At 32.9% G+C, this 23278-nt stretch overlaps 1 protein-coding gene across 1 annotated transcript in view; it reads right to left on the bottom strand.

Annotated features, from left to right (window-relative positions):
* Positions 1 to 23278, bottom strand: part of LOC122495983 (cyclic nucleotide-binding domain-containing protein 1-like) — a 250448-nt gene that overhangs the window by 186996 nt on the left and 40174 nt on the right. Inside the window, exon 2 of the mRNA XM_043602185.1 lies at positions 2910 to 3055. Within this exon, the coding sequence (XP_043458120.1) occupies positions 2910 to 3055 (146 nt within the window). The remainder of the gene's footprint in view (positions 1 to 2909; positions 3056 to 23278) is intronic.

Raw genomic sequence — 23278 nt, 5'->3', positions numbered from 1 at the left:
AGATAGATATAGATATAGATATAGATATAGATATAGATATAGATATAGATATAGATATAGATGATATAGATATAGATATAGATATATGTACATATATAGATATATATAGATATATATGGCATAAAGATTATTATACCTAGTGTATAGTTTATATAATTTTTATTACAGTAATATAGGTAATATCTATATATAATAATATTAATATAGTAAATAAGTAATAAGTAATCTCATAGTAATTATGTTTTAGTTCCATTTCACTTAAACTAGAGACATATATGTGTTATTCAGTACTTAAAATCAGTACTTAAATAATATTGTTATCCCTGTTAATATTTTATTGTTTAAGAAAACTGAATGAGAAGATGAGTGAGTAAATGATGAGTTTAGGAAGCAGCTTTAAATAACAAAGCTCCAAAGAACCTTCCAGAAGAGAACAGAAGAGCAAACAGCTGTGTGGAATTGCAGGCGAGAAACCAAAGCCTCAGCCACAGATTGAAGTCAGCAGCCTGGTGACAAGGAGCTACTAGGAGGAACACTTTAAATAATAGCAGAGGGGGTGAAAGACATACATGAATAAAGAAAAGGGAGTGAGAAAGACACTTTGTTGCACCTTTTTTTATTATTTTTTTAAAAATTTTTTTTTCAACGTTTTTCATTTATTTTTGGGACAGAGCGAGACAGAGCATGAACGGGGAAGGGGCAGAGAGAGAGGGAGACACAGAATCGGAAACAGGCTCCAGGCTCCGGGCCATCAGCCCAGAGCCCTACGCGGGGCTCAAACCCACGGACCACGAGATCGTGACCTGGCTGAAGTCGGACGCCCAACCGACTGCGCCACCCAGGCGCCCCTTTAAAGTTGGATGAAGGAAGAGATTTACAAAGGTCAGATATTTAATGAATTGACTGCTTTGATAGTGAAACAAAACTGGCTGTCAGAATCAGATGTCTTAAAAACTCAAGAGAAGGATTTTGATACAGATATATGTAAAGACAAAGACTTCTACATTTTTTAATAAAGTGTTTCAAAAAGCTCTATTGAAATATGAATTGAAAAACCTTATTTAATATAAAAGATCAAATTAAGTTGATAAGTGTTTGTCAAGGAATGGAAGTTCACATTTTAATAATCAATCACCCAAGTTATAAGAACCATCAGAATAGTTATTGTTTCCAGCTGTAATTTTAAAAACTTTTGAAAAAAACAAATACGTAGTTACAAACACTAACACAAGAATATAGACTTATTGTGAAAAATTCAATGCAAATATATGTAAAAGAAAACTTGTTTCCTTTCACTCCCTCAATTCTCCCCTCCACCATGGTAACGATTTTTAAAATGCCTATTTTTGGAGTGCTTTCTGGATATACTTCTACGTATTTTTTATTATGAGTTTTTATATATGTATATATACAGATGTTTACATATCTATAACTTCAAGTTTTTCATAAATATGTGAAAATATGATATTATTTATATAATTCCACAATTATTCTATTTGTATCCACTGTTGTCAATACGTTTAGTAAGTTTTCATGTGTGTATATATACAGAGATCATTCTTCCTAACAACTGCCTAGGATTTCATTGGAAACATGTATCATAATGTAGTCTTCTATTCCATAGAAGAGATGTATCATAATGCAATCTGTCTTCCATTGGAAAACATCTAGGTTGTTTCCATATTTTTTTTTACCATAACACATATAATTTCAGGGATTTAGGGTAAAACAAATTAATTTTGAAATTACTGTCCTCAAGCTAATGCAAAGCAATTTTGAATGTTCTTTCTTGCCTTTCAAAATCATTTTATCCTTTGCAAAACTCCTATGATTTAATTTTCACTGCTTGATGTCAGATTAAATGAAACTAATTATGAGAGATGGCCATTGGGGGTAAACTCTTGAAACATGTCAATACACATATGACATATTTCAATAGACACATGTTCTCCAAAATTAAACAGTTAGATTTTAAATGCCATGATCCCGGAAGAGACTCTGTATAAAAACAGTGGCATAATGGACAGAGAATGAGTTTAGCATTAAGGCTAAAGTATGTTTGAAATTTAATTTTAATCAGAAATATTCTGCATGATATTTTGTGCCTTAAGGTCCTCAACCAGAGAGAATAATAATAATTTCTTTTATTTGTTCCTACGAGGAATAAGTAAGGGATATCTCCTGACACAAAGACTGTATTAAATAAACTTAATTCTTCTTTTCTAATAGGTATTTGACAAATGCAGAAAATGGTGCTGAACTCTGTTGGGTTAGATGTGTATGTGACTTTGTGTGTGTGTACATTTGTATACCCCTCAAAAATCAAAATATAAAATACTTTTATTAATGTGTCCAATAAATCCTTGATAAGGGGACTAGAAATTTAAAATTGGGAAACCAAAATTTGTCCGGAGAGTTCTTTTTGCCCAATATCTGGGTCAGTATCTGGATAAGTCAAATAATTGCCATGGCCATTTACTGTCATAACTGAAAATAAATGCGAGATTGTAATCAAATGTGTATATCAATGAGTGGTTTTCAAAGTATGGTCCCCATACTAGCACTATCACCTGGAATATTACTGAAAAGACAATTAAGCCCCATCCCAAACCTACCAAACCAGAAACTTTAGAACTGAACACAGCAATATGAGTCCTCTGGGTGATTCTGATGCATATTCAAGGTGGAGAAAATACTAGCATATATCTTTAAAACATGTACTAAAATGTGGAATGTTATTCATTTCACTATTTAAAACTATAACTATTTACTATAACAACTATTTACAACAAAATACACCGAAACGGTACACTTTTAACATATCAAGTGAAAATATGAATAGTACAGAGAATTCAAAATAGTGACATACATTTTATGTTGCCAAATTTCCCTCCAGATTAGTCTGTTACCTGTGCTGCCTTTTACCCAGGTTTCAGAAATGACACTCCTACTAAGTGTTTTCAGATCCTCATCAGTTAGCTGAGAGGTCAAATCTGGAATTGTTTTCAGCATCTTCCACACAGTTCTGTGTTCACGCAATGTCCTGTAAATGGGCCTGGAAGTAACAATAACAAAAAGATTGCAAGTTGAGAAAATACAGCTTAAACACAAAGAAACAAACCAAAAAAATTCTTGATTTTTGAGTTTTCAAATTTGTGTTTTTCTTTTTTTTTTTATTTAAGGCTCACTTAAGGATACCTATGAAGATATTCTATTTTGTCTTGGTAATCAACTTTAGAATTTATTCTCCTTGCAACGCTAAGATGCATAAGTTTCAGCCATGAAAGTCCAAACTTCAGGAAATTACATAATGCCTTTACCTTCTTTTTATAGAAAACTCAGTGCCTTAATAGTAAGATTGTATCTTTTCCTATTAGTTGTCATAATAATTAAAACATCTTTGATATAGTAAAAAGATTGATTTTTTTTACCCATTGTATACTTTTGATCCTTTCCAAGTACTATGAAGGTTAGAGCAAATGATGCTGCAATTTAACATTTGATAAATACTTTAACTGAAAAATGCATATGTAATTTTAAATAAAACACACTCATCATTTGATGGATGATATTTATTTGCTTCAATCATTAAACTCCCTATTTATTAAATATAATACCATAATAAAGATACAAAATTCATGTTATCCTAAGTTCTTAAGAGACTCACCTATCATACTACTGCTAAGTGCTCAGTATTTTTCAAGCAGTTTAAAAAACTCTATTGTGAAAAATCAGTTTAGTAATGGAATTTTGTATAAACTCAAATTTGCCAGAAACAGTCCCAATTTAGATGTGATGTCCAGTTGAGCCACCTGATATGCATGTGTTTGTGTGTGCATTTTACTGGATGATAATATATATTGTGTTTTTTGTTGTAGGTTGTAGCAAAAAAGTTGGAAAAATACTAGTGTAGTGTAGTAGTTAGTCTTAAGACATATTCTTGAGAAAACTGACTTCCTAGTTAACATCCTAGATAAAAGTGTGTATTTCAGATGCAGTAATAAATATTAGCATTAAAAATAGCATTAATATTGGGGCGCCTGGGTGGCGCAGTCGGTTAAGCGTCCGACTTCAGCCAGGTCATGATCTCGCGGTCCGTGAGTTCGAGCCCCGCATCGGGCTCTGGGCTGATGGCTCAGAGCCTGGAGCCTGTTTCCGATTCTGTGTCTCCCTCTCTCTCTGCCCCTCCCCCGTTCATGCTCTGTCTCTCTCTCTGTCCCAAAAATAAATAAACGTTGAAAAAAAAAATAGCATTAATATCACAGGCCAAAAAAAAAAAAAGCAAAACGTTTGCTATATTTGCGTGAAATAATTTGGAAGGCATACCAAGTGCCTCAGAAACCAGCTGTTTCACAGAAAGTAGTTGGAAAGAGCCCGGAAGTTACTGTTTTGTTTGCTCGATGTTACTTCTTTGTTGCAACGTCTTATTAGCTGGCTAAAATTGGCCAGTTTTCAAGCATAAATAAAAAGCAGTATAGAAGATCCAGAAATGCAGGGCATGATTATAAAAGCCAAGTGTTTCTTGCTCCCATGCAGGAGCAACAACAACAAAAAAAAATTGAGGGGTGCCTGGGTGGCTCAGTCGGTATGTGTCTGACTTCAGCTCAGGTCATGATCTCATGGTTCCTGATTTTAAGCCTTGTGTTGGGTTCTGTGCTGAGAGCTCAGAGCCTGGAGCCTGCTTCAGATTCTGTGTGTGTGTGTGTGTGTGTGTGTGTGTGTGTGTGTGTGTGTGTGTCTCTGCCCCTCTCCCACTCACACTCTGTCTCTCTCTTTCAAAAATAAACATTAAAAAAATTTAAAAATTGAAAGAGACTTGATAGCAAAGGTCTATTAAGTTTTCTTAATTACATATAGGCACTTAACCTATGCCAAAGATCTTCTTAGAAGCTTTGCCTTCTTGGGGCACCTGGGTGGCTCAGTCTGTTAAGTGTCCAACTTTGGCTCAGGTCATGATCTCAAGGCTTGTGACTTCAAGCCCCACATGGGGCTCTGTGCTCAGAGCCTGGAGCCTGTTTACGATTCTGTGTCTCCATCTCTCTCTGACCCTCTCCCACCGATGCTGTCTCTCTCTTTCTCTCTATACTAAAAAAAAAAAAAAAAAAAAGAGAGAAAAAAAAAGCTTTGCCTTCTCAACCAAGCCTATTCTTTCAGAACTTAAGGTAGCTAGCCTACATTAAGAGAAAGGCAGGCACAGGGAAAAGAAACAATCAAGGACTTAAAAACAATGTCGAGAGCAGAAACTTGGATTTGGTTACTGGTATGTAGAAGATACTGGAGACAGATCAGAAACCCTGACAAATGATCAGCACCGTCCATTGTTCTGAATCCCCTTGAAACTTTTCACCTGATTCTAACATACAAGCATGTGTTTACCATCCTCAGGATGATAAATCAAGACATTAAGGTCTAAAAAGTGGGCCTCTCAATTTCTCAATTTCTCAATTCCCTCTCAGTTTCTACCTTTACTATTTGTCAGGAACATTTTTACATGCATTATACCCACTCCTTCCTTACCACAGCTTTCTGGCCTACGCTGAATATACAAAAGCTGTTGGTAAAGAAATTGGATTAACAAGAAAGAAAAATTCATACATTGAGAGATGTTTGGAAAACTATAATGCCCAAACTATTATTAGTAGCAAGGAGTTGGTGTTTTTTTAATTAATAGTGTCATTATTATCATTATTATCATTATGAGTTATCATACAACCACATACAACAGTGTGAAAGAAAATGTTATTCCCTTGAATTTTCATTTAGTCACCTCTATGTCTACTTCTAGCCCTAAATGCAGCTGATTACAAAAAGCAAAATGTTAGTATACTCCACGTATTTGGAAGTATATCAGTTGGAAACAAAATAATTTCAGGATTTTCTTTTTACTCCTTTTTCTCCAGGTGATTATATCAAACATAAGAGATTATAGAGTTGTGACAAGTTGCGTAGCTAGCTTCTGATGATGGGTACCTAGGTGCACTGGCATCTGATTAACTGAAACTATCACGTATAGCCATTGGCATCCATGTTGGCATCCGCTGAATTCCTAAATGTTTCCAGTTGTAGATACACATGATCTAGATTTTTTTAGGCTCTTTTAAACCTGTTGACTTTTTCTATTTCATCTAATTCTTCCAATTTCTTGTGGTAAGAGGAGAGTTCGACGACTTCAGTGAGTATCTCTGGGGTAATGGGATACTAGTTATGACTCTCTTAAAGCCTCTATGACTTCACTCACATTTACTCAGGTGTGCAAGTGAAATGGGCTTCTGCATTTTTCTAAAACTGATGTAATCTAACAGTCCCCAATCTACTAGGTTAAAGAGTTAAAGCAAAACAAAACAAAACAAAACAAAACAAAACAAAACAAAATCCTTACATTTTCCTCATAACAATATTACATCTCTTCTGATACAAGCTCCAATTAACTTAAATGTTGAGGATACACAAAGTTTAGTTTCCAATGCTGGCTGATTTATATGGTTTTTCTTCAAGAACTTAAAGACTCTTGAGTAAAAATATATAGTCTTCCGGAGTTACTCCACTCACAATTCTTTTCCCCAAGAAGTGGTGCACGTATACACAGTGATTGACTGCGTCCTTCTGGCAGTGGCTAGAGGAACAGTTGGTCTGCATGCACTGATAATTTCACCAAAGAAATATAATCAACTTATATTACAAAACACTTAAACACAGCCATTAAGCTTGGGTAGGATGTTTGCCAATAAAACAAGAGTAAATCAGAACAGTCAAGTACAAGAAAGGCGATAATACAATGGTGGAATATGTTATAAGAAACAATATTTAAATTGAAAATCAAAGAAGTTAATTTCCTTAAGGACACATAGCTAATAATAATAAAAATGAAGCTGAAATACTGAAAATTGCTGAGGGATGAACAAAGCATGCTGTTAACACACACTACACACAAACACACACACAAAAACCAAATTTAAATAGAATAATTCTAGACACTCAAAATAAATGAATGAGAAAAGTACACAGTTTTCTCATTTAAAACAGAGTCAAATACTATATGTAGAAAGGTTCACATAATGGCTTTAGGTAATACATTAAAAGTTGAGAATAAGTAGTCAATAACAGAGAAATAGTTAAAGTATTTGACTGCATCTTTTCAAGAAGATATCATCTAGGTTATTACAGAATCAGAGATATAATGCTAAATCTTATGTAGAAAGATAAACCTACAATGTTGGTGACAAATTATTAAGGCATACATTGTATAATTGAAAATATATCAGAAATACTCTTGGGGCAAGATTATAACTGAATCTTAATGATCTGATTTTACAATCAAAAAATACCATAATTAAAATAGTCACTGCAGACATTCAGTTTTATGAACCATAACTTAATGATTCAGAAATTACTGCCTTCTTAAAGATTGTTTCCTTTACATAACTGATTTAAAGTGTCAATTTATCTCTTCAGCTATTGCCATCACCTGGTTTCCTTTCCCGTTAAAACAAGATAACATACACTAGGCCATACCTGAAATAATAATTATCAAGTTTGTATTTTTTCATTCATTAAGCTATCATTCTAAATTGCTGAGTATAGCTTGGCAAAAGAATTGCATATTCTCTCTGTTAATTATTTACTTATTTACACTAAGTTAAAATACCTAAGCTGTTTAATTTGAAGAATTATCTGACTACCTAGGTATTAGAAATTCTGTTAAGATAGCTTCCTATTCTTCTGTAGTCAAATAGAAAAGAGAGACAAAGAAACCCAGAAGTAATTCTGATTGCAAGACTTCATTTATGAAGAGTTACCAGAAGGCCCATGAAGGTCTCTCAAAATGAAAGTAGATATAAGAGATGCTAATTAATTTTTTTACTTCTCAATGATTTATAAGCATCAAAGAAAAGGTCCTGTCACAAACAATCAATTTTTAATTGGAAAAAAAGATATTTTGTGATAGAGCTGATCCACAAATTTGAAAAACTGCAAATTAAAGAGGGATTAAGATTATTCTGTCTGGCAATTATGAATAGAGGTTATAAGAGGTCTATTTTTTCTAATTAAAAGGTACCATTAAAAATATTAAAAACAATAAAATAGATATATCCTTGTGGACACACACACACACCCACAAACACACGGCCACAAAGTCCTCCTGCTTGTTGGGGTTCACACTTTCTTTCAATAATGGTTAAAAATAACCAACTAAACAGAAATCAACAGGAGGCTCAGTCTCATGTCCGTTGGAAACTTAATAATCCTCTGGAGAATTTGGGGACGCTTATGTTTCTCTAGTTGTTTCTTGTTAATTTCCTATTTTCACTGAATGCTTAATTTCTGATCTAGAAGGCAGAATATGCTGTGGTCAGTTTTGTTTTCTTTTAAATAACATCTTATCATTTCTATATAAAGAAATCAGGTCAGATGGAGAATAGATTATCACTTGTTTCAAGTTTTAGTATTTTCACTAATACTACTATGTGATTCTTTTATAAAAGGATTGTACAAGAGCAGTAGTATTAAAAAACAGAGCAGTTTGTTCAACCTAAATTTTACATAGAGTGCCCATAAATAAAGTCAATAAAAGCTAACTTTAAAAAAAAAAGTATAACTATATTAGTTTAAGGAATGGGAAAACAGATCAGTTTCCACACAAGGTATAGTTTCTACATGTACCAACAAGGTACACCTGAAGGAGCTATGAAAAATCCACAGCACTGATGGAAAATTATACGAAATGCAAGCTTCCTTTCAACATGGATATTCTATTATTTTAATTAGTTGATTTCCCACTATATTTTATTTTATTTATAATTACAAGGAATTACATGTTCTGGTTCAATCACTTCCTTCTAAAATGAGAAAGTTAAGTCTTAGACACGTTAAATAATTTGCCCAAGGTCATATGGATAATAAATAGTGGAGCCAGGATTTTATCACAGACATTTTCACTCTGGATCCTATATCCCCAAACACTTAGCCACCATACTAAGTTCTAGTGATTTTCATTTATTTTCAGTATTAGGGTAATTGAGTTAGGGCAGGGGCTATTCCAGGTTTTGTTGAGTCAGACACATAAATAAAAAAGAACACAAATTTACAAATTAAAAACTTGGTACACATGGGAATATAGCTAACCTTTAAACAATGCAGGAGTTATGGGCACCAACCCTCCCACACAGTCAAAAATCTATTTAAAACTTTTAACTTCTTCAAAACTTATATACTAAATAGCCTACTATTGATGAGAAACTTTACTGATTAAACATAAATGGTTGATTAACACATATTTTGTATGTTGTGTGTATTATATGCTGTATTCTTATAATAAACTAGAAAAAACATTATTATGAAAATCACAAAGAAGAAAAAATATATTTACAGTGCTATGCTGTATTTATCAAAAAAAAATCTATGTTTCAGTAGACTGCACAGTTTAAACCTGTATGGTCAAGTAGTTATTTAGAAAGAGAAGAAACTAAAAATTATAATTTTTAAAAGCTGGATGGTTTTTAAAAATCCCAGATCCAGAAAAATATGTTATAGTACTTTTATTAATTAGTGGCCTAAGAACATCTATTATATTTATTTTTATAAAATTTGTCCTGCATTTCTTATATATTTTCACTTCCTTGCATGACAACAATTTTATATTATTTTTTATTGACAGAATAGAGTCTTTGCTTGAGCTTGGTTGGTAGAATTTTTAAAATTATTCTTAATAATTTAGAAATACTTATTTTAGCTTCACAACTGATTATTAATAAATAAGTTTTCAGGATTCCTATCAAATTTTGGAAAATCCATATCCACATTTCTTTCATCTGTGAAATATAAGATTTGAAAAGCTTTTCCACAGATTCAATTCTCTCCATATATTCTAAAGTATGTGCCAGTCCATGGCCCACATGTTCCTGGTACTAGGTTGCTATGGAATGGTTATATATGGTGATAAGAGCTCTGTTTCTGTTTATTAACATCAAGATGCTGTTGAGTCCACTCTGTGTGGTAGGGTTGTTTCTGATACCCATTTCTACCCATGCATAACTAGCAATAACTTGAATATGAAGCAGTGACTAAGAATCAAAAATAATAGGGGCGCCTGGGTGGCGCAGTCGGTTAAGCGTCCGACTTCAGCCAGGTCACGATCTCGCGGTCCGTGAGTTTGAGCCCCGCATCAGGCTCTGGGCTGATGGCTCAGAGCCTGGAGCCTGTTTCCGATTCTGTGTCTCCCTCTCTCTCTGCCCCTCCCCCGTTCATGCTCTGTCTCTCTCTGTCCCAAAAATAAATAAACGTTGAAAAAAAATTTTTTTAAAAAAGTATATCTCACCAGACCAAACAAATATATCTCTCAGGTAATTTTCCATAAACTGAATCCCCAAAAGGGCTGAAGCCACTCCAATGCCAGGTGCCATGAAAGTAAAATATAAGTAAAGGAAATTCACTGGCAAAGGGGAAAAAAGTGATCACAGTCAAAATATCTTACTTATGCACATTTTGCAGAAACTATGAGCATGTGATTACATTTCTAGGGCTTCTCTCAGGGTCTTGTATGTGACCCAGGCAAATCAAATGACAGATCTAAAGTTTAAGCTTCATTGCTTTCAAGGTAAATCTACCTCTGAGTTAGGCAAAAGAAACAATAAGAAGAAAATAGTATTAGTAATCAAGGTTGATTAAAAACAGAAGGCTTTGAACCTGGAGTGAAAGGTAAGTTTAAAAAAAAAAAAAAAAAAAAAGCACATGAAGTCAGAAACACAGAGAAAAGTAAATCATGAGCCTGAATCAGAGTCTATGGAGGAATTGCCTCAGATTTACAACTGGGGAAAAAGTGGTAGAAATGGCACAGTAAATCATTGGCTGAGCGCAAAATACCTGGGAATCTGTTACATTTGGTTATATTTGTCCCTAGAACATATTCCCTGTATGCCAGCCACATGAGTTCCTCAAAGATCCCCAAAACTTGCCAAAATTCAAGGCCCTTATGTGTGAGGATATATGATCATTTTCAAAAATTGCACAGCTAAAATCTCTGGGCTTTAGAAGGTACAGACCATTTTATCAAATGTTTTGTGAGCCAGAGATTAGTGGGATAGAAAAATCCAGCTAAAAAGATCACTTTAATTAAAGGATACACACATGCATACCTTTGGGCCTCCTTAATAGTTTTCGAAGCAGCATTTATGACACTTACAAAATTATTAAAAAGGGTTTTAAAAAGCAACCCTCCTCATGTCATTTATTTATCCATTTTCCCTGTATTTTTTCAAGTAATTCACTATAAAATTATTTTTCTGGAATCCAGTGTGTACTTGAAATTTTTCATGAATCATTAATCATTAATATGCACATCAATTTCTGTCTGAATTCTCATTTGAATTGCCTAATCAGTCAAGGATGAGTGAACAGAATAACAACTGATTTTATTTGATCATCCAAATTCATATGACAAACGTTGATTATTATCGTTTTTCCAGAAATTGAGTTGGTCATTCATATGGAGTGCAGACATCAGAATCACAGCATGATTTGGGTTCTCTTTGCTATTCCTATACACACAGTTGAAAATTGAAAGATCAGTGACAGCAAATTTAACTCCTCAAGCTTTAAAAAAACCTTTTATGGTTAGAAAATAGATTATTTTTTTATGTCAACTTTCTCCTTGTTTTGGGGGGAGGATAGATGCGCTTTTTCCTTATGGAAGGGAAGAAATGAAAAGACATATTGTACCATCAGAATAGAATTGCAGATTTCCCTTCATTTTACAAGGACATGATTGAAGAAAATAATAAACAAGGCTGCTAACCAGAATTTCTGTAAAAAGAGTGAAGGCATCATAAAACAAGTTTCAAATAGCTTAACTTCCTGTGTATTCATGATTCTAACACCAAACTTGAGAATTTTGAGAATCCTCAGGAAAAGAACTTCATCAAAGAGCACTTCCCCTAGAATCTTTCACAAACTCAGCCCATAAGACATGAGTGCTTAGCAACAGCCACATAAAAAAAGAGCATGAGTAAGGTCTCCAAAATACAGTTGACTCTCAACACGAGTTTGAACTGTGTGTGTCCACTTACATGCAGATTTTTTACAGTACAGCACTGTAAATTAATTTCCTCTTCCTTATGGATTTCTTAATAACATTTTCTTTCCTCTAGCTTAGTTTCTTATAAGAATATAGTATATAAATACATAGAACACACAAAATACATGTTAATAGACTGCTGATGTTGTCGGTAAAGCTTCTCATCAACTGTAAGCTATTAGTAGTTTAAGTTTTTACAGAGTCAAAAGTTATACATGGATTTTAAATTTCATGGGGTGGGGGTGGGGTGGAAGGGTCTGGTGTTCCAAACCCTACATTGTTCAAGGATCAATGGACTTCAGAAGTTGCCTGTATCTTGCTCTCTTAACACACTTAGCAGCAGTAAACAAAATATTCATGGATTGCTGAATTATACAGATGCTTACAACTTTTATTTAAGGTTTTCTGTATTTTTTATGCTTAGACATTTGAAATGGCTGCTTCCAAGGCACAAAATTGATGAGATAGATTTTTCTGTAAAAGAAACTGACAGGCAAGTTTGTTGGGAATCTTAATTATTCTTAACTTAATCACCCTATTTCTCTTTTCTATGCTCAAAGGAACAAAATAACTACATGTCAGATTCAGAAGGCAAGCAACAGCATCTACCCACATTTTGGATTTTTGAGTTCAGCAAAAAAAAAAAAGCCTCTATCTCTGGCCATTCATTCATTCATTCGTTTATTCAACAAATAGTTTTGCGCAATGGTTAATTTCAGGTATTATTCTAAATAAATAATTATTCTACTATTTGGCATACATAATATAAAGACAAATATGCTCCTAGCCTCACACAAACTTAAATTCAAAAAGAAAGTCAGAGGTGCCTGGGTGGCTCAGTCAGTTAAGCATCTGACTCTTGGTTTCAGCTCAGGTCATGATCGCATGGTTTGTGAGTTCGAGCCCTGCATCAGGTCTGCGCTGCATTGTTTGGGATTCTCTCTCTGTCCCTCTCTCTCTGTTCCTCCCCCAGCTCTCTCTCTCTCTCTCTCTTTCTCAAAAATAAGTAAATAAAAACTTTAAAAAATTAAAACAAAAGAAAGACATTAAATACAACTTATGTCTGTGAAAGTGTACAGCACTGTATTCTATGGAAAGTAATAGTGAGACATATCTAGTCTAGAGTTGTCAGAAAATATTTCCCAGAAATGATGATGTGTAAACTGACACCCGAAGGATAACCTGGGAAATGAATAAAAGGAAGGTAACAGTGTTGAACACATATTTCTTGTCCAAAGGTCCAGAGTCAAGTATTCAAGATTAATGAAGAAAGCCCAGAGTGGTTGGAGCAGAGATGGCAATGAGAAAATTGGACATAAAGTGATGCTAAAAAGACAGGCAGGGTGAAATCCTAGAGGGCATGTAAAGAATTCCTGTGAAGAATTTTAGACCTTATCAGAAGGAAAGGTAAAGTCATCTAAGGGCTTTATAAAGAAGAATAACTGACATATTTGCATTTTTGAAAGTTTTCTCTAGCTGCAGACAATGGATTAGAATATTGTAAGATAATGAATTAAAATCAAGTAGAAGGATATTACAGATTATATATGAAAAATTCCATCTAGTAGGTCAAGTTCTTAAAATCAGTTTGGAATATGTTAAGTGAACTTAATGGGACTAACAAAATACAGTACAATTCATTGTCAGTCCATTCATCTTTCCACAGGAGTAAAGCTAGTATCACCATTATTATCGATATCATGACTAGAGACACTTCCTTTGTCTAGATGGCCAACTGGTTATGCCAATTTGAAAATTTCCAGTCCAAAATAATCTGTTATGTTTACTGTCTTGAATTTCTGACTATATTTCAGTTACTGTCAAAATGCTAACCAGGAAAAATTAAATATAAGAAATATCCTGTTATTCCTCTCTTTAAGAGCATACCTTCAAGATATATTCTATTCTCATCTAATGGTAGGACCATGAAAATCTACAAACTTAAATTTAATAGGTTATTTCTAACTTTTCCATAATTTGAGGGGAAATATATGTTTAGCAAAGCCACTAATAGTCATATGTATCAGATGGATGGATGGGTGAATGGATAGAGTTGCAGACATATGTAATAAAAACATTTACATATTTGTATTTGAATATCTATGGATATTTTGAACATCACATTTCTACGAAACTGAAGATAGAGATATTTATCTGTAGATAGACATTGATATAGATATTTAAATCTACAGATACTAATCTAAATCTATATATCCATGATATATACAGATACATATCTTTGATATATAGATGTATATCTGTTGATATATAGTGAAATATGGCTATATAAATATTTTAATTTTTAAATATAAAAATGTTGCTTTTTTAGAAAATTGACAACAAAATGACAATATAGAGAAAATCCATTATGCACTGAGTAAAAAGAAAATTAAAATGTTGCATAATGTTGTCATTCATGTACTTCAGTATTTGCTTCTCAGCAAGAAAAATTTGACACTTGAATACATGTTTTTAAACTGATGATAATTAGAATTTCTATTTTCTTCTGGGATGCCTAAAAATATTTGACCTAAATTTAGTGCTATGACATATCAAGTATGTTAGCTAAGGTATACTATATGTTACATTTTAAATATTTATTTATGTATTTATTATTAATTAATTCAAATAAATTTAAAATAAGAGTAGGAATTCAAGAGTAAATTTAAAATAATAATTAAATTTAAAGTAAATTAAAAATAGGAAAATTGTATTGTATACCACTGAATAACATATGATTCAAAGAACAGATTTTTATTTGCTTTTTTCTCAAAAATTTTATTTTATTTAATTTATTTATTTATTTTTGCGAGTATTATCTTTTAATAAAACAAACATAACAGGTTATAGAAATCTAAATGAACATTGGTCCCTCAAAGCAGTTACATCCTTAGTTCCAATAAAGCTACCGGTGTTGCAGCCATTATTTGGAGCCCCTCTTTGGGGAAAGGCCTTCAAAGGCAGTTCATGAGCCACATGAGAAAATATCCCTCCAAATGTTTCCCAACAGTTTTATACACTTTTTAAGAAGAATCCCATTTGTCATTGCTGAGTTTTTTGTTTTTGTTTTTGTTCTTTTGTTTGTTTTTGTTTTTGCTTTTTAACTTTGTAAGGGCTTGAAGTGGATATGGTGAGAGAGTGATGGCTAAGACTAGGGCATGGAATGGAGCTGGTAAGGAAGTATTTTTACTTCTTAATTAGATTTAGTAGTTAAAGAGAAAGAAAAAAAATCATGGAAGACCACCAGGTTCCTGACTTATGAAATTATAAGTATGGTGGTGGAATTTAATGAGATGGAAAAGGCTTCAGAAGAGGCAAGTTTCGTGGGATGAACAAGAGTTTAGTTTTAGATTTGGAAAGTGAGATATGCCAAGTGATCACATCAAGTAGATAACTATTCCAAATCACTAGAGGAAAAAAAAAATTAACTAAAAGAAATGCTTGTAGGCATCTGATTCTGGAAAAAATAAATTAGCAGAGACTTGATTTGCTTTCTTGCCTGAAACAACTAAAAAATTAGATAACAAGTATAAAATAATGGTTTTACAGACATTAAATATCAGGCAGAGAAAAATCGTGTTCCCTGGAAACAAGATACAAACAAAGGTAAGACATGTAATTTTCCTAGTGTACAGAAAAGAAAGAAAATTTCTATGCTGCAGCATGAAGAGAGGAAACCCAGTCTCTCAGAATTGAAAAGACATATCTAAGAGTCAGGAGAGGTTAAGGAGGTCAGAGTCCACAGAGAAAATTATTGTAGAGGAGAAAAATGCAGAAAGTATGAAAGAGAGCTCCAAAATTTTGCAAAGAGTACTTGTTGAGTCTTTAGTATTATCACTGCTCGCATGTGAATAAATTATAATAGGCTGGAAATTGAACCACCTGAAAATATCAGAGGAAACAATATATGGAGCTCAACCACAACCACCTCTGGAAATAGGCTCTTTTTCCAAAAGGCAGAGTGGAAACCTTGTCATTCACAGGACATGGGATAAAGTACTCATGAAGGTTTTGCTTTAGTATCAGGGAAAAATAACCCTAGATTAAATGCTATACTGATTCTGGCTAACAAAACCTAAAATCAAAATCTAATAAACTCAGCTAATCCTGGAACAAAGGTCAAAATTATTTATAATAATATAAAAATATTGAGCATCCAAGGAGTTAAAATAATCACAAAGTCTGATATGCAATCAAATATTACCAAGCATGCAAAGAAGCAAATACAATTAGAGCTTCAAGGATAAACATGAAATATACAATTATAGTCAGAGATTTCAACACCCTCTTTCAAAAATTAATATAAAAATACAGAAAATAAAGCTATGGCCTTGAACAATTTGATCTAACTGATAATTATGGAACTTTACCCCCCAAATGAGAGCAGAATATACATCATTTTCAACTGTACATAAAACACTTATCAAAATAGATAATATTATGTATCATGAAACATGTTTCAGTATATTTACAAGGAGTCATATCATGAGATGTATATCCTCAGAGCACAACAGAATTGAATTAGATATCAATAACAGAAAGTTCTCTGAAATATTCCTAAATATATTTGCAAACTAAATAACATATTTCTAAATAACCCATAGATCAAAAAAGAAACCTTAAAGAGAATTAGAAGGTATTTTGAACCAAATGAAAATAAAAATTCATATATATTAAAATTTGTGGGATGTAGCCAAAGTAGCAGTTAGAAACATACCACTAAATGCCGATATTAGAAAGAAGAAATGGTTATACCAATGACCTCAGCTTCCACCTTAAAAAACAAAACAAACAAACATAAAACTAAAAAAAGAACTTAAATCCAAAACAAGCAGAAGAAAAGGAGTATTAAGGATTAGAGTACAAACCAAGATGCAGGAGGGGAGAAAAATCAATGAAATAATGAAATCAAAAAGTGGTTCTTTGAGATCAATAACTTTGATAAACCTCTAGACATATTGAGCAAGAATAAAATAGTGAAGATACAAATTGCGAACACCAAGAATGATAGATATGACATCTCTATAGATTATTTGGGTACGAAGAATAACAAGTGAATATCATGAGCAACTTTATGTCAATAAATTCCACAACTGGATGAAATGGATAGATTTCTTAAAAGATGAAAACTACTTACTAATTGTCACCCAAGAAGAAAGAGATAATTTGCATGGTAATATATCTAATTTTAAAACATTAAGCTTGAAATTATAAAAGTGAACAAGGAAACCTTGAAAGGTTTTATCCATATATTACAAACTGTCTTGATCACAATAATGGTTTCAGAGATATATGTATCTTTGCCAAATGTATCAAATTGTACACTTTATTTTTTTAGTGTTTATTTATTGTTTCTGAGAGACAAAGAGAGTGCAAGCACAAGCAGGGGAGGGGCAGAGAGAGAGGGGGAGGGAGGGGCAGAGAGAGAGGGGGAGGGAGAATCTGCTATGTGAGCATGGAGCCCAATGTGGGGCTCAGTCTCAGGAACCATATGAGATCATGACCTGAGCCAAAACCAAGAGTCAGTCTCTTAACTAACTGAGCCACCCAGGAGCCCAAAATTGTACACTTTAAACATGTGGTTTGTTGTGTGTTAATGGGTAATTCAATAAAATAGCTTTTTAAAAAAACAATAGATGCTTTTGATATAAAATCCAGACATTATTGTGTTAATCATCCTCCCTTATTTAAAGTAATTTTTTAAACAGGAATATAAAAATAATACCAAAATATCAAAGAGATAAGGGAAGATGTCCTAAGTTGATAAAAGGATGCCTCACATTTCCGGGGGGGGGGGGGGGAAGTGTATAGAAGGGTATAGACAGAGAAGCACAGTAAGGAAATTCAAAGTCTAGAGCATTAATTATTTTACTGAAGTCTTTAAATCTTTCTGCTTTATGGAAACTAATTATTCAGAGATTCGATTAGCTTCTCTAGAAATGCTCAAGACCTTGCTTCCAGTTATCTACTGCCATCAAAGTGACTCTCTGCCCTTAGGTTTTGTGAAATCCTTGTGTGTTCTGGAGATATTTTGAAGGGTCAAGAAAATACGACCACTTCTTATCCTTCGGCTGTTACCAGTCTGATCCAATCCTCATTTTCTCCTGTATTAATGTAATAATCTATTAAATGTTCTCCCTATTTACATGCTTACTTAATATTGCAGCCAAAAGGAGCCTTTAAAAATGTAATTCGAGTTTTATCTCTGGATTTCCTGTTTGTAAAAAGTCCAAGTTTTTACAATGGATCAAATTATCAGTCCACCCACATCTTCTAAAGCTCTTCACTTATTCATTCCAATTTTGTCACATTGGTCTCTTTGCTACCCTTCAAACACACCAAGCAAACTTCCACCTTAGGGTTTTTGCATTTCTTATTTCTTCTGCTCCAAAAGTTCGCTCTCAAGATATCTGCACTGTATGTTCCCTCACTTCATGTTTTTGCTTAAATGCCAACTTCTCAGTGAGACTTCCTCTGAGAACTTCTAGAAACAATTTAATAATTCACCTCTATTTCTACCAAAATCTGTAATTCCCTAATCTTTCTCCATAACACTAATCACTTTCTGATTCATCATGTATTTTCTTTTTTGTTACTGTTGGTTGTCTTCTATTACAATATAAGCAAAATGAAGGCAGTGTCTATATTAGGTTCTGTATGATGAACAGGGCTTGGTATTTAAAAGATACTCAATAAATATTTATTGAAAAATGAAATATTTTACTCTTTCCTTAAGCCATTTCTACTTACTAATAAATTACCCAAATTGTTTTCAAGCTTCAGGACTATCAATTTACTTAAAGCAAGTGAATTTTACTTTAATGTCTATCATTACTACATTATTTTATCATCTCTATATACCTTCTTCAACTACTCAAAATCATGCCAAGCCTTCTATTTGTTCAAATTATCCCCATAGCTCTCTTCTTTCTATATTAAAAAACTGATTGTTTTATAAAAATAAAATTGTAGTACAGTACAATATTTTATAATTTAATTTATATAAAATTATTTTATATTTTACTATAACATGATACATTAATTAAAGATGAATTACATTCATCTCATAGTTACTGCTTACAATGTGATTAAAATAGGAATCTAGGACTTCTGGATAGGAAAAAAACCAAGTGCCTCATGTTTTATTTGCCATAAAAATGCATGATAAAAATGATAAGCACTGTGTTAATCTCTATGTCAGTGGTTTTAGGAAAAGAAAAGCCACTATTCTTCAGATGCTGATATTCATTATCAGTGCTAGATTCATTCAATGATGTGTAGAATTTAGAACTCTGCAATTGTACTGTAAAAATCTTTTCAGTATTTTAATTCTTACAGGAAAATAACAATTATTTTGAGGATAAAATTCTCTATCTTCTATCTTTTTCCTTCATTGAAACTATCATTTCATAAAGTAATTTTCAACATTGTGAAGTTTCTTAGGAATGAAACCATTGTCCTAACAGGAATCTATTCTTAGGAAATGGCAGAATGAGACACACGAGTACAGTTTAGACCCTGATGATTACTTCTTAAAGTTCCTTTTTACACTTTACTTCCACTTTATACCGCTTTAGTTTTCTCTATTCCATCCAAGGAAAAATGAATACATATAATAATAAAAGTAATTAACATTTGAATTGTATTTTAACATTTCTAAAGCATTTTTACGTATATTGCCTCATTTAACCTTAACAACAACACTGTAAATTTAAATAGTTGGTATTTTCCCATTATCTAGTTAAAGAACATAAGGAGTCTCTGATTTCAAATAGTACCAGACACACTTTAAGCCTAGTTCTATATATCATTTTCTTCCCTGTCCTGCCATTCTAGGAAGAATAAACAACATTTTTTAGTAAGAATTTTATCCAAATGACTGTGTATAGTTATCTTGATTTTTCATAACTCAAGAACCCATAAATAAAAATAAATAAAATATCTGTCATAAGTATCTTGTATTACAATTATTAACTTAAGCTAAAAGTTAGGAAATATTCCTAGTATGAATTATGAAAAAAATCAATTTTAATCTGATTTAACAAACTGACATAATTCTTGCATTCAATGCAAGCATGATTTAATTAAAGTTACTACTGGGCTTGATATTTGAATAACTGAAAACTAAAGGATTGTAATAAAGATACACAATTATATTTTTTGGATCAGTAAACCACACTCTATTCATCTAGCAATGCCACATGAAACTATACTGGAAACTGAGGAAAAAGAAAAACATACATGCCCTCTATATATTCATACTAAAATACCCTCCAATAATTTGAGCTAAGTGGAAAATGTTAATTAAAGGCTCTACAACAACAAAAAACATGAGTGGATATAAAATCCTGCATTGCAAAATCAGTTAACACACCATTGTCAACGTTCATAAATCCACCTAGCAGAGACCCAACTACCTGGTTATTTAGAAACAGTAGGCTGATGGGAAATGACAGTACTCCTCACTGAACAAAGAAAATTCAGGTCATAAAACAAACAAAAACAATGATCCAATTAAAAATTTTCTATTTTGTTCATCATGGTATTTTATATTAATTTTGATTTTTTCAAAATATTGCCCAGAAATGTATGTTACCTTAATTATTATTGCCCCAAATTAGGGCAATAATCTCTAATTATTGAGATTTTTGGTTACTCCCACCTTAAATTTGCACCTTCTCTTAATCTGAGACCTGTCTCCAGGTACATTTTTAAGTATCATTGAAAAAAAGATAACTGAAAAGCTGTAACTACAGATTGAAACAGATTAAAGCCTCAACAACAAAAATATATGTTCTGTTACACCACAGCATATTAAACTAATGAGTTCTAGAGTCAGACTTCCCAAATCTAAGTCTCAGCTTCACACTTATGAAAAGGGTAACTTTGAGCACTTTATTACACCTCTCTATGCCTCAGTTTCATTTTCTGTAAAATAAAGCCAATAAAGAAAACATGTCAGAAAATGATTAACTACGTTAACACACGTAAAGCATCTTGAAAAGCTACCCAGCACAGAGTAGGCTCTCAAAGATGATGACTATTATCACATTCATATCAAGTACTATGCAATTTTAAAATAAAAATATGTATCAGTCTATTGTCAATTAATTCTAGAGAACATTTTAGTAATGGGTGCTAACCACATCAGCTATCTCTTAGAAAAAAAACCCAACATTTTGTTTTCAAGAATTATAATAAATATATAAGCCCTTCCACACACTACCAAATCGAGCTTTAAGAATTTAAAGAAGCTTGGGATTACTTTCTTTCTTAGCCCATGCTAGATGTAAGGAAATTAAACATGAATTTTTGTGATGATTTGTGTAAGCTTAATAAATGAACACATGAGCATACAGGTTGAAAATTTAGTAGATAATAAAACAAAAAAAAAGTTCATACTTCTTTTAACATTTCTTCAACTGCAAAATAGTTCTTTCTTTTTCAATTTAAATTTTATTTAGTTAAAGTGCAATATTGGTTTCAGGAGTAGAATTCAGTGATTCATCACTTACATGCAACACCCAGTGCTCATCACAAGTGTCCTCCTTAATACCCACTACCCATCTCGCCCATCTCCTTCCATCAACCCTCAGTTTGTTCTCTATTATTAAGAGTTCTTGTAGTTTGTTCCCCCTCTTCTCTCCCTTCCCATATGCTTATAGTTTTTTTCCTTAATTTCCACATATGAGTGAAATAATATGGTATTTGTCTTTCTTTGATTGACTTATTTCACTTAACATAATACATTCTAATTCCATCCACATCATTGAAAATGGCAAGATTTCATTCTTTTTAATGGTTGAATAATATCCCATTGTATATGTAAACCACTTCTTCTTCATCCAAATGTTCATCTGTTGATGGGACATTTGGTCTCTTTCCATACTTTGGCTATTGTCGATAGGTATAAACATTGGGGTGCATGTACCCCTTCAAATCTGTATTTCTGTATCCTTTTGTTAAATTCCTAATAGTGCAATTGCTGAATTGTAGGGTAGTTCTATTTTTAATTTTTTGAGGAACCTCCATACTGTTCTCCAGAGTAACTACATCAGTTTGCATTCTGACCAACATTACAAGAGGGTTCTCCGTTCTCCCCATTCCCACCAACACCTGTTGTTTCTTGTGTTGTTAATTTTAGCCATCCTGACAATTGAGAAGTATCTCATTGTGGTTTTGATTTCTATTTCCCTGATGATGAGTGATGTTGAGCATCTCTTCATGTGCATGTTAGCCATCTGGATGTCTTCTTTGGGAAAAATAATAGTAGTTATTTCATGTGTGTTTTGAATAGCCCCGCTTAAGTTTTTAATCACTTCTTAGTTCCCCACAGCTTGCCGCAAAAAAAAAAAAAAAGGCCCCGCATAAGAAAGATCCAGCACTGATTATTCACAGATAAAATTTGAAAACTTTTTCCCTTCTGGTCTTTAATATGTATGTTCCCATCCACAGTGTCAGTTATCTTTCATACTTCGCTTGTTAATATGTTCCTGGCTATGAAATGATTTCCCCTCATCTGCACACATATACAATCCTCAACAATACATCACTCCACCTTGCTGCTTGATTTTTTCATCCTTCTATCTATACTCCATTTATACTTTTCTTTGTATTTCATCCAGCTTTTTGGTGGGTAAGCATGTATCCCTTTTGATCTAAGTTCTCACTAGACACAAATGGGAACTATATACACTGCCTACAAAACTGTGATGGTCTTTATAAAAGAGACAAAAAATGGGTCTTATTAGTTCCCACCACAGAATCTGCACAAACAGTTTTGGGGAAAAAAAAAGAAAGAAACAATTTTTTTTTAATTCTTTAAATTTTATATGTGGCTGCTTTCTAAATAGCAAATGATATCTGTATACCATTAGGTCAACTGTTGCAGGGAGTATGGCCAGAGTTGCAAAAGATGAGTCCGCAGGCAAAGTGCAGTTAAGTGAAGGTCCTCATACTCGAATAGGAATGAGGCCCGATTCCAGAATGAAGTTTCTTTTTATTAGGATAATTGCTAAAGACTACAGTGGAATTAGGCAGTCTATGTTGTGCCAAAGAAGACAGGGAAGTTCCCAAAACAAAAGGAGTTTTGGCAGCTGCTTGGGAATATTCCTTAAAATCTCTATCTCGAGGTAGAGTAGCCAGAGACAATTGGCTCTAATCATCATTTGTGGGTGGTGGCGGAGGTCATTCTGGTATTTTCCTCTG

This window comes from Prionailurus bengalensis, chromosome F2, assembly GCF_016509475.1.
Source record: "Prionailurus bengalensis isolate Pbe53 chromosome F2, Fcat_Pben_1.1_paternal_pri, whole genome shotgun sequence".
Lineage (NCBI taxonomy): Eukaryota > Metazoa > Chordata > Mammalia > Carnivora > Felidae > Prionailurus > Prionailurus bengalensis.
The sequence above is the reverse complement of the archived record's forward strand: the minus strand, read 5'-3'. Positions and strand labels throughout refer to the sequence as shown.